The 16,410-nt window shown below is 47.5% G+C and overlaps 4 protein-coding genes across 4 annotated transcripts; 3 read left to right on the forward strand and 1 right to left on the reverse strand.

Annotated features, from left to right (window-relative positions):
* Positions 1 to 111: 111 nt before the first annotated feature.
* Positions 112 to 3,122, forward strand: N7478_004193 (60S ribosomal eL15 domain-containing protein; the record flags this gene model as incomplete). Its single annotated transcript, XM_056920407.1, has 7 exons — positions 112 to 198; positions 272 to 809; positions 871 to 1,448; positions 2,059 to 2,151; positions 2,227 to 2,313; positions 2,524 to 2,907; positions 2,982 to 3,122. The coding sequence occupies 7 exons, from the start codon at positions 112 to 114 to the stop codon at positions 3,120 to 3,122; spliced, it is 1,908 nt and encodes a 635-aa protein (XP_056778444.1).
* Positions 3,123 to 4,009: 887 nt separating this feature from the next.
* On the forward strand, positions 4,010 to 7,743 carry N7478_004194 (HECT-type E3 ubiquitin-protein ligase; the record flags this gene model as incomplete). The annotated part of the gene is made up of 3 exons (XM_056920408.1): positions 4,010 to 4,577; positions 4,630 to 6,765; positions 6,821 to 7,743. 3 exons carry the CDS (start codon positions 4,010 to 4,012, stop codon positions 7,741 to 7,743), a joined length of 3,627 nt encoding a protein of 1,208 aa, XP_056778445.1.
* A 621-nt stretch (positions 7,744 to 8,364) lies between these two features.
* On the reverse strand, positions 8,365 to 8,739 carry N7478_004195 (uncharacterized protein; the record flags this gene model as incomplete). The annotated part of the gene is made up of 1 exon (XM_056920409.1): positions 8,365 to 8,739. One exon carries the CDS (start codon positions 8,737 to 8,739, stop codon positions 8,365 to 8,367), a length of 375 nt encoding a protein of 124 aa, XP_056778446.1.
* A 4,611-nt stretch (positions 8,740 to 13,350) lies between these two features.
* N7478_004196 (beta-glucosidase) lies at positions 13,351 to 16,163 on the forward strand (the record flags this gene model as incomplete). Its single annotated transcript, XM_056920410.1, is given in 9 exon segments — positions 13,351 to 13,474; positions 13,544 to 13,614; positions 13,667 to 13,833; positions 13,889 to 14,022; positions 14,072 to 14,160; positions 14,232 to 14,392; positions 14,445 to 14,699; positions 14,755 to 15,676; positions 15,696 to 16,163. The coding sequence occupies 9 exon segments, from the start codon at positions 13,351 to 13,353 to the stop codon at positions 16,161 to 16,163; spliced, it is 2,391 nt and encodes a 796-aa protein (XP_056778447.1).
* Positions 16,164 to 16,410: the final 247 nt, after the last annotated feature.

Consider the following 16,410-nt stretch of genomic DNA (forward strand, 5'->3'; position numbering starts at 1 on the left):
GAAAGCACCCCCAGGTCTCTCTCATCCATTGGCCCTGTGGAGTGTTCAAATTGATAGTCAGCAGGGGATTCCGCATACCATAAAACGCCTCGATCCCGATCTACAACAGCCATGTCATATTCATCGCATGGTAAGGGGAGAGTTGCCACGCTATTTGCGGGCCCCGGCAGCGCCTCCAATTCCTCATCTTCAGTCAATGTGAGTGTCAATCTACCCGATGCCTGGAATGCATCAGGTTTCAGAATCCCGATCTAATGATCTTTGTTTATAGGAAAATGTTGGGTTTCGTTTCGTCCTAGATCGAACCGTTCAGACACTCTCCGACCATGGGCTGCCAGATTCTGAAAACTTCTCTGGTCTGTTATTTGTTCCGGATCTTGCGCCTCAAGATCCTTGCAATAAAATTGTAGAGCCTTTTATTCCAGAGAACGTTACACGTTACAAAGATGTGTCAGACTTTGGATATCCGGTCATTGGAATCGCCCCATGGGTGTCGTCAGAATGTACTCAGGCCTTTTTGGCTGCCTCGCGGGAGGCCCATACCGACGCCGCCATATTCTTCCAACTTAGCAACAATACTGGAATACCTCCGCCACCCAGTGATCCGATCTGGAGTCTGCATGACCGTGGGCGATGGAGATCTGAAAATGATTTTCCTGTATATGGTGTGCCAGGCCCCGCCGGGGCGACCCTGATGCACGAACTCACATCATACGGATCATCACACAATAAAACAAGCAACACGACCAATTCGTCGACGCACGATTCCTCAGTTCCCGACAAAAGACTATTCGTTATGTTTCCACGTGGTAGGTGATGATATTATCAGCCCGGTTTGTGATTTCGGATCATAATGCTAACACGGCACAGTGCATTTGAGCTCTGACAAACCAAACTTCACGCTCTTTTTGGTCGGAGTCATAGGAGCAATAATTGCCTTGAGCTTCATATTCTGGGCTTTGTGGAATTGGCATAAACGAAAGCTGCGGACGGAACTTCAACGACGAATTGATGCTGGGGAACTGGATGTCGAGGCTTTGCCGTTGGATAGCATGGGAGGGCAAGTGTCTCGGGCAGTACCTTTGACAGTGCCTCGAGATGTTGTGGAAGCTTTGCCGTTGTTTACCTATCCGCACTCCCCGGCGACTGATGCAAAAGATGAGGCACAGACGGAAGTGGTCGAGCTGAACGATCAAAGTACAGATTCATCGTCAACCTCTCATTCGCCTGACCCCAGCATCCCACCAATGCCAGTTTCGCCTGACTTCAACACTCCATCACCTTCTCCTCATGTGACTGGAATAAGGAAACCCGAGGCTGCTGTTATCAACCAAGGCACCGATGAGCAGGAAGCTTACCCTCTTCCCAGCCTTCATCCCTACCGGATGAGCCATACTCAGACAACTTGCGCCATCTGCATTGAGGATTTCGTTGTTGGCTCCTCGGTTGTGCGTGAGCTACCATGCGGCCATATCTTTGATTCGGATTGTATCGACCCTTTCCTCCTTGAGCGTAGTACTCGGTGTCCCCTGTGCAAAGAAAGTGTTTTGCCACTGGGATCGACAAATATTGTTGTAACAAACGAAATGGTTCGGGCTATTCGCCGCGCTGAATAAGTTTTACAGCTGAGTGTTTCAAGTTGCTTGGGAAGATCTGTTGAATATTGTCATGAATTCGAGCGATGGAGTCAATCAGTGTTCAGTTTTTTCATGTGTTTTACCTCCCGATCCCATGGGAGATATTTTGTTGATTGCATGGCAAGCGGGATTTGAGGCTATATTAGGAGCTGCATATGTGTGTTATTTAAGCTCATCATCACGAACATGAATAAGTACATAGTGTCATAGTGTCATATTATTTTATTACTATTTTATTATCTTTTCACTCATATCAATATCGGCATACTTTTGCAGGAAACTGGTTTCGTTAAGCACACAATCTGACATAACCATGGTTGGATGGCAATAGTAAAGCCTGAGGCATTAAAATTTCCGAATTCAGGAATAAATGGGTCACTGTATCTGATTGGCGCAAAACCGACACTCGGTTAATCTTTAGCGTCCCACACACAACCCTCAATCCTCTTCTCTGCTTGAACTTTTCTTTGCAGTTGCGACTAACGACAACCGACGACCCTGTGAAGCCGACAAGGTACGAATTATCCATAATTCGCATACGGCATCGTTTACAATCCAATTCCAATCGCTGACTCTCAATCCGTTCCAGATGGGTGCCCTTAAGTACGTCGAAGAGATCCAGAAGAAGAAGCAGTCCGATGTCATTCGGTTCTTGCTCCGCGTTCGCTGCTGGGAGGTGAGATAAACCCCCCCGAATCCTCGATTGCCTAACATTCCCGCCGAGCGCTTCGTCTCCGTATAGCCAAAGGAAATGCCTGAACTTTGGTATTACTGGGTGAATTGAACGAATCTGCGGCGGAAATGGTTGTGGCACGCAAACGACTTTTTTATGGTCGTGTGTCTTGCTATACACTCGTTGAACTTTGCTGAGAGTGCATCAATATAGCTCCGCCAGCTGAACGCCATTCACCGTGCTTCCCGCCCCTCTCGCCCCGACAAGGCTCGCCGTCTGGGTTACAAGGCCAAGCAGGGCTACGTCGTCTACCGCGTCCGTGTTCGCCGCGGTGGCCGTAAGCGCCCTGTGCCCAAGGGTGCCACCTACGGAAAGCCCACCAACCACGGTGTCAACCAGCTCAAGTACCAGCGTGCTCTGCGTGCCACTGCTGAGGAGCGTGTCGGCCGCCGTTGCGCCAACTTGCGTGTCCTGAACTCCTACTGGATCAACCAGGACTCCACCTACAAGTACTTCGAGGTCATCCTCGTTGACCCCCAGCACAAGGCTATCCGCCGTGATGCCCGCATCAACTGGATCTGCAACCCCGTCCACAAGGTAAGACAAAATTCTACACGCCAATTCGAATTCGATATCTGGAACGGCCATACTGATGAAAATTTTTTCTCTAGCACCGTGAGTCTCGTGGTCTCACTGCCACCGGCAAGAAGTCCCGTGGTATCAACAAGGGTCACCGTTACAACAACACCAAGTCCGGTCGCCGCCACACCTGGAAGCGCCAGAACACCCAGAGCTACTGGCGTTACCGTTAAGTGCGTTAGTGCACTGGAGTGGTATGGGCTGGAGGATATTGGCTGCATGTGGTTATCTCTTCGATCACTTCTTACCCAGACTGTGTCATCAGCCTTGGGCTCGACCTTAATGCAGACCGGAAGGCTCTGTTTTTAGCCAAAAAGCCATCTTGTTTTATGTTGAATTCCCCCTTGATTAACGAAGTATGTATGACTGGTTCACCTCCATGCTGGTACTACGGTATTGTAGAGCTACTATTGGTAGCATGGTGATTGTAGTCTCACCTAGTTTCTTGTATGCTGTATCACTTAGGGTCTACCGGGATCAATTTTAAGAAACCTAAAAAGAACGCCCCCGGGGCCGCACATGGACAATCTCATGCGTACCCCACTAGTTAGCGTGAAGTACCCAAGTCGACTTAGAGTGGGTATTTGTTACTATGAAATGGCACTAAAAATGGACTAGTCTCTACAAGGATTCATTTCTATCCACGCGTCAGATGTAGATCAATCGATTCCTTGATCGAAATGTCGGTACCTAATGTAGTCGCAAGGGTGCCCGCTGATTAAGACATCCACCTCGGAGATGTCGTTAGTCGCTTCCAAATCCGTCCAAGGACTATGAACATACACTTTACAATCGTCTCACTTTCATTCTTTGTTTAAATTCCTCTGACCTAGCCTGGTGCTTGATAAGAGATTTATCTATTTAGGTACTTGGCTTTGGAAGACGCACATAACTATACAAAGAATCTATCCCTCCTTCCTCGGTCCCTCGCTATCGTCAACTCCCCCACGATCGATTTGGATGCGTTCAGCGGAAGGTCCAAGCTCCACCTTTTAGCTCCTTACCTACCGTGCTCCATCTTGAATATTTCACTCCGCGAAGATCGAACAAAGGTGCTCCTATGCCAACCCAATCTGAACGTAATCCGCCAATACCATCCAGCTCGAAACCTTCCCTGCTCTCCACCTCAGCGACCCCTCTGCGACGTCCATCGCAACCTCAGAATGACCAAATCATGCCTCCAATGAATGGCACATCGCCCACAAGTCCCTTCCGCCGTGCTCACCACCGCTCTATAAGCCATCCTTTCCCTTTCGCTACGCTTGGGAAGAAGCGTGACAAGGCCGAACCGAAGAATGCGACCTGGGATTCGGATTCGGACTCAGACGAGGTCACCTACCCGGCTCAACCACTAGCGACAAGTCCTCGCAAGGATGTACCAAAAGGCGGACTTGGAGGTGACCTGGCAGAGGGCAAATGTCAGACCTGTAACTCGACCGTCCGCTGGCCGCGTCATCTGAACACCTATCGCTGCACTACTTGCTTGATGGTGACAGATCTTGACGCGGAGCCACCGAAGAAGACAAATAATCGAGTGGACCCAGAACTGGAAAAGCGACTACAAAAACCACTTCCTCCAGACCCGCCCAAGGCTCAGCTTCAACGCCTGCCAAATGAACCGAGACCGGGTAATTGCTCATGGATGCCTCTTTTTGCTCGAATGTAGCTAATGAAGTATAGATGCTCCTCTGTCAATCGGCTATACCAGGCGTCTCATAGATGGATGTCTCTCAGCGTACTTCCAGAGCCTTCTTGATGGTTCTGGTTTAGAACAAGCACCAAATGACAAACGTACAGAAAGAGATTGCCCTGATGGAGAATCGTTACCATCATCGCTCGCGGCAGGACCGAAGCACGATTTCCTCTCAGCGCCAGCGCCGCGAGACCCTCGCAGCCGGAGCACGTCCATCTCCAATGAACGCGATCGATTCTATGGATCTAGGGAGAATACCAACCTATTAACACCAAATGCTGCTCAGCGGACAGGAAATGAACCAATAGTACGGACACGTGCAAATTCGGATCTACAGAAAGGTTCAACCCCAGATCACCGACCGCAAATGCCGGCGCGACATACAGATCCGGATGCGAAAGACAAAGAGGACCAGCCGTTGATATTCAAGCGCTTGGAAAACTACATTATCTCAGCTTTCAAAGGATGCTCAGCTGTCAATGTGTCCTTCCCTGTTTATCAGCAGTCAGTCCGATCTGCGAGCAGTGGCAACCCTCCAAGAATGAAATTGGACCCCACTACTATACACGAACCTAGTTTGAACGTGCCTGTGTTCGAACCTGACGCGAAAACTCTACTCCTGGGAGACGTGGGAGAAAATTCAACTTGGTGGATGCATGAGTGGGCTCAAACACAGGGGCACGCGGAAGGACAGGCGCCTCCCGTTGGTAAAGAGAAAGCGCCGCATAAGTCTCGATCGGTATCCTCTCGAAGCCCTCGTATCAATTGGACTGAACTCAACCAGTGGTACCAGCTAGTCCTGACCGCAGGTAGCTCTTGGGCTGACCGATGGGCTTCTAAGAGACCGAATTCAGCACGCGGAGAAGCAGATACAGTCAGATACAGAAAATGGGAGTCAATTGATACTTCCATGATCGAAAAGGATATTTATGCATCTCGATTGCATCTCCAACGAGCATTGATGAAAGCTAGCGAAAACCTTTTGAAGCGACCTCGAAAAGAGCTCAAGAAGCCAGAGGATACCCGATTCTTGCTTATACTACTAGCGAACCCTCTGTTGTCTTCCCCACTCGCCTACTCTGCGCCCCGACCACCTCCACAACCGCATAGGGATGAACGACGTCCATCTCATCCAAAGAATACTCAACGACAAACAACAAGGGATGGCAAGTTTTCTCGTAAAGATGCCTCTGCAACAGTTGCCCGCCCTGGAAGTTCCAATCATCATTACGGCATTCTAAAACGAATCCTGGGTCTGATGTCTAATCTGCCTAATGATTGCCACCACTATTTCGTCTCATGGTTTGCACGGTTTACACCAAATCAATTTGAACGACTCGTTGAATTGGCCGGTGGGTTCGTAACATACCGTTTAATCCGCCAGCATGGTCGCAAGCGCAATGCGCCCCAGAAAGATGGGAACGAGTTGATACCCAGCTTTGCTAGTGCCTCGGGCAACACGCCTGCTGAATTACATGCTGCTATCAGTCGACGGCAGCCAAACAAAGCGCCCCCTAAGAAGACTGAGGCCCCTAGAATCTATGCTGAAGATTGGCAAATTAGAGCTGCATCAAGGATAATGTCTTTACTGTTCACAGCGAACACTTCACAGCCATCGCGCAAACCTGATATCGGCCCAAGCGAGCGCCGTCTCGCCGAGCCTATGAACAATTCTGCGCGCGATCAAGAATATATGATTCCCATCAGCTCATTTTATAACACACTGTTGGATTACTCAGATCTTGTATCCGATTTCGAAATTTGGGAGTCGAAAGGTTCAAAGTTCTCGTTTTGTCAGTATCCATTCTTCCTCAGCATTTGGGCAAAAATCCATATTCTTGAACATGATGCACGTCGCCAGATGGAGGTAAAGGCACGAGAGGCTTTTTTCAACAGCATACTTAACTCCCGCCCAGTTAGCCAGTTTCTTGTGCTGAAAGTGCGGCGAGAATGTCTGGCTGAAGACAGCCTACGGGGCGTTAGTGAGGTTGTGGGCTCGGGCCAAGAGGAGATCAAGAAGGGACTTCGAATTGAGTTCGTTGGAGAAGAAGGTATCGATGCAGGAGGTCTCCGAAAAGAGTGGTTCTTGTTACTTGTTCGAGAGGTCTTTGATCCACATCATGGTGAGTAAACGCCTAATACCTCTGTTTGATCGACCTTTGAACTGACTGGATATAGGGCTTTTTATATACGACGATGATTCTAAATACTGCTACTTCAACCCATTCTGCTTTGAGTCCTCCGAACAGTTCTTCTTAGTTGGAGTTCTGCTTGGCCTCGCCATCTACAATTCGACTATTCTCGACGTCGACTTGCCGCCATTTGCATTCAGGAAATTGCTAGCGTCGGCTCCACAAACCAATGCTCCACAGACGGCAACCTTCCAGCGTCCAAAGTTCAAGTGTACACTGGAAGACCTCGCTGAGTATCGCCCTGCACTTGCAAAAGGACTCCGCATGCTCCTAGAATATGAAGGAGATGTCGCGGAGACATTTTGCTATGACTTTGTTGCACAGGTTGAGCGATATGGTGAAATTATCAACGTGCCTCTTTGTGCTGGAGGTGAAAAGAGACCAGTCACCAATTCAAATCGCCGTGAATTTGTTGATGCATACATATATTACCTTCTTGACACTGCTGTGGCTAGGCAGTACGAACCATTCAAGCGAGGCTTTTTCACAGTTTGTGGCGGCAATGCCTTATCATTGTTCAGAGCTGAAGAGATTGAGTTACTTGTTCGCGGCTCCGACGAACCACTCGATGTAACATCCCTACGAGCTGTTGCATCATATGATAACTGGTCATCGCACCACCCTGAAACCATCCCTGTGGTTCAATGGTTCTGGGACCTTTTCGAAACGGCCCCACCCGCATCACAGCGAAAGATACTGTCATTCATAACTGGCAGTGATCGCATCCCCGCCATGGGTGCTACAAGTCTTTCGATTCGTCTCGCTTGCCTCGGTGACGACTCACCCCGATATCCTACAGCACGAACGTGCTTCAACACACTGAGCTTATATCGATATGCCAGCCGTGAGAAATTTCAAAGACTGCTTTGGGATGCAGTTACAAACAGCGAAGGCTTTGGTCTGAAATGATATCGCTTCCCCTCTCCCATCTCGACAATCATTGGACTTTGATCCATTATGGCTGATAGTGACGTTGGACCCTGGTAATACCCACTGGTGGGCTACCCTCGGATTATCGATTGTTTTCTGTTTTGCTGTTACACAGAGACTGCATTTGGGGAGTTTATACCGCTCTGGAATCCACACCAGGCATATTTTTGCTTATCGCTTAGTAGAGAGTGTATTTCCAGCTCCAATCCAAACATTTGGGCTTCAGAACCTTTTTTGATAAATACATCCTTCTGTTCAACGTATTGGCATGAGTAAATAGCATTTCTACTTCGGCACACCGCGTCTGTTCTCGATGACCAGGTTTTCTAAGTAAGGGAGTTTACCCCAGCGTGTCCAAACTACCTATACCGGATTTCCTTTGACGATTCTTGGTTTCCTTTTCCGGATAAGAGCAAATAAGATAAAAACCAGACATAATTCATGCCTGGAGAACCTGGGGGCAGATAGTATAGACGTCTAGTACGGAGTGTATTCCATCCTGATATAAGGCTAACAACCACCACTTGATGACGAGTACCGGTGTTTCATGGCTTTTCTGTCTTTCCAATCTCGCTCAAAATCTTCGTCGCTATCCTGATCTCACTCCCCAGCGTCATCCTCTTCAGGACTCTCCTGATCATCTTCAAAGCTCCTCTGATCATCCTCATCAGAAATATATCCCTTGTAATCCCCTTTCGTAGGCCTTTCAACGAGACCCCTATCGCTAAATAACCCTTTCCTCCTTGAGCCACGCATACTATCGATGCGTATTCTGAAATTCTCCAAGTCCTTGTACTGCTTGTCAGGATAGGTGTTGAGATAATCTGCCCAACTCTCGATGCCCACAAACTTGAATGTATTCCCACATGAAGACGGGAAAAGTCGCCATGGTTTTCGCTTGGAGTTATCGGATCGGTCTTTTCCTCCAATATTCACTGACTCACGAGGGACCAACTCTACCACGATAGATGGCATCTTTTCAGTTCAAGCCTGTCTAACACGAATATCCAACAATTCATCACAGCCTTTCACACTGTAGTATTTGTGAATTCCGTGCCATATATGTGGAATCTCCTTCCAATATTTCCATTCGTCCGGACCTTTTCTTTCCATGAGAAAAAGCAGATTTTGTATCGTGATCGTACCGCTTAGACATTGAAAGAGGCGACATTCCAAGGTACAAGCGCAGGTTGGCTCTCCTGTATAAGTCCAGGGTGTAGTCTGGTCTAATGGGTCAAGACGATAATCCACAACAAGTAGTACAGGGGCAAATTCACCCGCGGCACTAACATCCATGTAAAATAACCGTCTGCCAACGTGTCTGTCATGCTCGACAAGAGATTCGGTTTTCTCAACCAAGCCCTCTCTATATACTTTAAATGGATCCTTTGAGAGCAAAACTAACATGTTGCGGACAGGGCTGGGCGGGTAACAACCATTTAGAATGAGCTTCTCTGAATACCTAATATCCATTTGGAATGGCAGATTGAAGAAGGAGGTCGCAATTTTGGGGCGACGGCGAATGAGCATTTCCTCATAGCATGCGTCTTCCAAATAACCCCGAACCAGTATGATGGGTTTGCACCAAAGTGGCCGCCAGTATTCGTTTTGGGTATCTTTTCCGCTGAAGTCAGTCCCACAGCTGGTGGATATCAACGGTATTGCCAGATACTCCCATTTGCTGAGCATGTTTAGAATAGCGTACACAAGTCCCTCGTAGTTTGGGTCGGCTTTCACCGGTAGATGCGCAGTCGGGCCTCTCTGGCCCTTGATGAAGGATGGAGGCTTGAAATGAAGTAGGTTTTCTACCTCAAGAGAATCAGTAGTGCGGAAGAACTTTGGATGCGGCGCAAGTAACACGGAATCAACAATGTAGAGCAACTTGTCCCGGTCTCGGATGGGTTCAAAGGGAGGGCCATAGCAGCAACGACCATATTCCACTGATACAACTTATTACGCGTAAAAGCAAAACACTTGACTCAAATTTGACCTAGCTTCCATCATCACCCTGCAGGTAGGTATTGAACAATAGTTGAACAGATTGAAATTTTAGACTTGGTCCTTACCCAAGCTGCCCTGCGGTATGCCTATTTGCCAGGTCTAGTTATTGTGATGAGGTGCCTATGGTCTACCAGGATAGAGAAAAGTGCGAAGAACAACGAATAACAACGTTGAGGGAAAGGGAAGAAGAGAGAGAGCTATGAGCTATGCTACATACATGTAGGCGGATGCCCACTCTCCAGACCAATCAACTGATTGGTCTGCATCCGAGAGTGGGTCAAACCGCACAAACATGCAAACAGTGCAAACATAGCCGTCCCGAGTCTTCCTCCCTAGTTATACTACAGTTATACTACAAAAGTCTTAATTTAATGTGGGCTATATTTTCTGACTTTATTATAATAATTATAGAAAACCTACATTCTATTAGCCTAGATATATTAGAATCCACTTTTATTAATAGCTGGTTGGCTAAAAGAAGGGCATACCTATAGTATCCGCATCATTCATAAAGCCTAACCCCCGAGACACTAGACCCGATTAGGTCAAACACTACATACTTCGAATGCAAGGGGCTAGGACTTTAGCCACTCAAAGGCAAGGAATAACTACTACATCACTTTTATCGATTTCATTCCCCACGTGATGGACCCTGTTCTACCTACCCTGCTCAGGTATATACTACAGGTGTAGTCTAGACGGTAGGTTCACTGAGATCTTCATCTCAAGATCAGGTTCTTCATGTTGTACATTTATGCTCCACGTTACACATTACATCACCGATAGATGTAGATCTACGGCTGAAGCTAATGTTGAGCTCTGTGCTACAGATCATCGCGCTATTCTGGGGTTTCAAGCGATAAACAAGGTTCTCCTGGTCAGACTCACATCTAACTTATGTAGTGGATATGCCTGCGTGAACCCGCAGCTCCCAGGATTTTGATAAGTGATCGACAAGGTGCCTAAACTGTAGGTATTGAAAAACAGATCACCGAAGATTCCCGAAACTGTACGCGCACCTGGGCAGGCTCCACATTGGGACATTTATTGCATGATGATCTCCACTATGATCGCATATTGAATAGGTGCACTCCCTTGCCACAAAATGTTCAGAACAACTGGCCACCATAGCCCGGCTATATTATATAGCATATTTTGATGATGGACAAGTCTTTAGTTTTCCCATCTTTTCCTCATCCTGAATCCAATATTTACTTGTCGAAGGAACGGCAAGTTTAGGTAAATGCAGGTAGTTATATGTGTGTGGCATAAATGACAGACAACCTACTTCATCCGAATCGTCATGGGAGCCCAAAGCTTACCTGGCAATCTCTGCCAAGTTCCGTGACGTTACCTATGCATGCCTGGGAGTTACACATCTTTAGGGACCTCCCATTGGTATGTCTTAGGTGAGCCCCACTTTGTCGAATGTATCGACTAATCTGTATATATATGTAGATCCTTGTATGAAACTAATTCTGCCCTGCGTTTCTCTCTACTATAATTGTTGCTCGTCCCCGGGTAGGTTGCTAACCAACAAGCTTTCAAATTTCTCCTCTCATCAATCTTCTGCTCACTTGTGCTCCCATCAATATATCATATCGCTCAAACCTCACTAAGCCATCCACTAAAGTCACTCGGGCATTAAAGGTCTGAGTCAATAAATGCCCGATTAGAAGGAATTTCCGTAACTACCTTTTTTTTTTTCTTATTCTTGTTTTATGAAAATCATTTTAGCCACCATTGTTGCCCTTGCGGTCGGCACCTTAGCCTTACCCCAGGAAGCTGAAGGTCCTGTGTACAGAGTTCTGACCTGCAGAGGGAACTCGTTAGAATCCAAGGTGGCGTGTCAAAAGATCAAAGGGAAACTATGCGGCCACCTTTGTGTCGTGAACGAATACGATATCAGAGAATATAGTGCGAACTGTTATTCCGGTGTTTCTGCCAACTTGGTATAGCCGGAATAGCCCTGTTACCCCAGATGTGTATCGAGGCATCGTCATTTGATCTCATAATTTCCTCTTGTAATCTCTCAAAGGCCTTGTTGCCTTCACCATACAGTAATGGCATATGCACCTGGAACAATCATAGGAGGCAATATGCCATATCTTCGCGTCTGGTGGTCTGCCTTTTTGCCGCCCATGACATCTGTACGGCCACGAGAGCCTCGTGGGGCTTGGTCAAAAAGCGAGTCTGAAACCCCGTAATGTCCTGAATACGTGGCTGGTGGTTCTTCAAGCTTCTCTCACCGAGTGTGCACAAACATGGCTCTACCGGCAAGTTAGCCGACAAAGCCGGCGAGCGGCCGGTCGAATGACCAAGTCATCGAAAGCTTCTTCTAAGACTCTCCTAGGAAACAAGCCGACCGAGTTCGGCTTTATTGCCCAAAGCCCGAAGCCCAAAGCCCAAAGCCCAAAGCCCAAAGCCCAAAGCCCGAGCCTAATCTTGTTTTAATATATCTGATTGCAAAGACATGTCAAAGCATTTCTAGAGCATTCTTACAGCCCAAGATCTACCCACCCCTTTGAGTTATTTTCCTTCGCCGGGGCAACTCTAAGCGGGGAGGGGCCAGAACTAAGTTTGCTAAGCTCTGGCTAACCTTGGTTTCTTTTCCCGCGCGCCGTCTTGCAATACTACTAGGTACGAAATCAATATAACTTTTGCACAGACACGACGACAAGTCGATCATTATTTCTGAGAATATGGCCCACAGGTATATTTCTTCTAATTTGCTTATGTTAAAACATCCTCCATAGCAATTTAATCCATGCACACATGTTCGCTTATAACCCCGGATTTCGTGGGGCCCCACATTCTCCTCCCCGCATGCAGGGTGTGCAGTCGGAACATGCTCTCCACATTTTGGGTCAGCTGCGGCGTAAACAAGCGGGATTTCGGCAGCTAGACATGGCAGTTCTCTGGAAGATTCGTTTACATATCCGATAATTCTCCGTCGATTGCCTTTCTTTGTTTGGTCGGAGTGTATCTCCCCAAATAACGATATTTGATTCGACTGGGACTTTCATGTTAGAATGTATATAGATAACACAGTACAAGTGCTCGGGTACGCCGTAAAAAAGGCGATGGATCAATACTCCAAGATGAAACTCTAGTTGATAGAATATTCCAGATGGCATCCCCAACAATCAAGCTCAGAACTCTAAACACGCCGTACCCATGGGCTGCATTCTCCCGAGGTTTACCCAGCCCCTACCCCGATAACGTCACCGAAGGAGGACTGAGCGAACCCCACAGAAACCATAGAGTTGAGCATAATAAACACAAATGTGGGGTTAGCCACTGCACAAATGAACTCTCATCAATTATTGCGGGAGATGTTAGGCGAGTGTCCATGCGCATGGACAATCCCAGATAGATCAAATAGGCAACCAACGTGGAGATCCCCTAGTCCGTTCAGGATGTTACGCCGATGAGCTGACCGATGACAGCACTAGATTGACTTTTGTTGCGGAGTTAAGGAAAAGAAACAAAACGGGATCGGAAATGCATATAAAGAGGGATGACGACCTCTTACCGAGGTGGTTTTCTCGAAGAGTCCAGGCTAGCTAGCAGAACACCATCATGATGTTTACAGAGAAGGCCGCTCTGGCTTTGGCCGTTTTTTCACTTTGTGGACTTGCTCATACTGAGGGCCAAATCACTTCTGACACTCATTTCTATGGAGAGTCCCCGGCTGTGTACCCCTCACGTAGGTCCATTCTCTGCTCAACGCGCATTGCATTGAGAAAGCTAATGTGAGGTATAGCAAATGGTACAGGATCTGGTGACTGGGCTGGGGCTTATAAGAAGGCCTCAGCTCTGGTTGCTCAGATGACATTAGAAGAGAAGGTAAGGGTTCAAGAAAATTTTAGCGCATGTTCACAAACTGACCATAGGCTAGAACAATCTCACATACGGAATCACATCAGATACTACCAGTTGCGTTGGGGTTATTGGAGCTATTGAACGTCTTGGATTTCCTGGACTATGTATGCAGGATGCGGGTAATGGAGTTCGCATGGCAGACTTTGTTAATAGTTATCCAAGTGGAATCCATGTCGGTGCTAGGTAAGAGGTTTAATGAGCCCTATTGCGAAACTTGCATCTAATAATATCTTGATAGTTGGAACAAGTCGCTTGCCCATGATCGCGGCTGGCATATGGCTGGAGAGTTCCGCACTAAGGGTATTAATGTCGCACTTGGGCCTGTAGTTGCCCCGTTAGGAAGAACTACCACCAATGGAAGAAATTGGGAAGGTTTGTGTACTCCAAGCTTATTTGCATTTACCGTGCTAATGGTTCTCAGGTGTTGCTAGTGATCCGTATCTGAGTGGCGCACTCGCAGCCTCTACGGTAGATGGTATGCAAGGTCAGGGTGTTATTGCCAGTGTCAAGGTGAGTCGAGGAATAAAATAACCCCTGGTATCCAATCCGTAGAATTGTCATTGACATTTGACATCATCAAGCACTTTATTGGATACGAACAAGAAGCCTATCGAAACCCTACCACCAACTCAGACAATGAAACTGTTGCGTCCGTGTCTAGCAACATTGATGATAAGACAATGCATGAATCCTATCTATGGCCTTTCCAAGATGCACTGAAGGCAGGTGCCGGAAATATCATGTAGGATTTTCTGCAATTCCAGCAAAATAGTAAGCTAAGCTAACGAAACCAGGTGCTCCTACAACCGCATTAATAATTCCTACGCATGCCAAAACAGCAAGACCTTGAACGGTCTGCTAAAGGAAGAGCTCGGATTTAACGGCTTCGTCGTGACTGACTGGTACGGTCAGCACTCTGGTGTCGGCGCTGCCTTGGCCGGCTTGGACATGGCAATGCCCAATGGACTGACTTTCTGGGGACCTAATTTCACCGAAGCGGTCACCAATGGCAGCGTTCCTCTTTCTCGTTTAGATGACATGGCAACTAGGTACGATTGCCCCATGCGATACTGACTTTTCCAATGGACTAATAGTTGGATACAGAATTGTTGCAGCATGGTACCAAATGAACCAGGATGCACCTAGCTACCCTGAACTTGGTATTGGAATGCCGCCCAACATTAGCGCGCCCCATAATATTGTCAATGCGCTGACCCAAGAAGCTAAGCCCGTTCTTTTTGAGGGTGCCGTGGAAGGCCATGTACTTGTAAAGAATGTGAACAACGCTCTGCCTCTGAGCAAACCGAAGTTGCTTTCGGTATTTGGATGGGATGCTACCGCTCCTAAAGAGTTCATGCCTAACAATGTCCTTGTGTCAAATGCCTGGGAAATGGGTTACGAGCCCGTTCTTTTTGAGATAGAGGCGCTCTCTGGTCTCTTCGGCTCTGGCGGCCAATATATCGATGAACCGTTGGACTACCAGGTAGCCTTTAATGGTACTCTCAGCGTTGGTGGTGGCTCGGGTGCAAATGCAGGCCCATACATCAGTGCACCTCTTGACGCCATTCAGCAACGCGCCTATCAAGACAACACTGCCGTTATGTGGGATACAGGTGTTAACCCAAACACACTTGGCGTTATGGAAGCATCTGATGCATGTCTCGTCTTCATTAACGCATTTGCTTCTGAGGGAGTGGACCGCTCTGGAACTTACGACAGCTACTCAGACGCTTTAGTGGCCAAGGTAGCAAAGACTTGCCCCAACACTATTGTCATAATCCACAACGCTGGAACTCGCATGGTCGAATCATTTGTTGAGAACCCCAACGTTACTGCTATTGTGTTTGCCCATCTGCCCGGTCAAGACTCAGGTCGCGCTATCACATCTCTGCTTTACGGTGACAGCAACTTCAGCGGCAAGCTTCCATACACTGTCGCCAAGAACGAGACTGACTACCCAGCATACTGGCATGATTATGCTGTCACACCATACGAGCTTTACCCCCAGTCCAATTTCACCGAAGGTGTGCTTACCCGATTACAAGTGGTTCGATGCAAAGAACATTGAACCACGATACGCATTCGGATATGGTCTTTCATACACCACTTTCTCTTTCTCAAACCTCAAAGTTTCTTCCGTGAAGAATGGCATCGCTGCCTATCCTACCGGTGTTATTGAGCAAGGTGGTCAAGTCGATTTGTGGGATACTGTGACCAAGGTCACTGCCATTATCAAGAATACAGGACGCAGGTCAGGAGCTGAAGTTGCTCAGATCTACGTCGGTATTCCAGGAGGTCCTGTAAAGCAGCTTCGTGGATTTGACAAGGTCCTTGTTCCTGCAGGTAAATCGGTCCAGGTTTCCTTCCCGCTGACCCGACGTGATCTCAGTACTTGGAATGTGACTGCACAGAAGTGGGAATTGCAAAGTGGAAATTATGAGATCTACGTGGGCTCATCCAGTCGGGATCTGCCACTCAAATCTACTCTCAAGGTTACCGCTAGCTCTAAGTAGACGGAGAACGTTTTATAGATCGTGATTCAATTAAGAAGCATCATTTAATTACTTATCGATATTCTTCCTTTTTGGGTGCCACAAATGCATCAATAGTCCAAAGAATCATAAGTCAAAACAAGAACAGTAACCAAATAGTTTTTCCACTTCTTGAACATAAGCTCGGAATAGTCGGGCTCTATTCGGCCCGATTTGTACAAATAGCGCGAGGGTGGCGCTTGTTACTTTCGGACCCCAAATCTTAGCT

The sequence above is a fragment of the Penicillium angulare genome, assembly GCF_028827245.1.
Source record: "Penicillium angulare strain IBT 27051 chromosome Unknown utg000004l_segment0_segment0, whole genome shotgun sequence".
In the NCBI taxonomy this organism is placed as follows: Eukaryota; Fungi; Ascomycota; class Eurotiomycetes; order Eurotiales; family Aspergillaceae; genus Penicillium; species Penicillium angulare.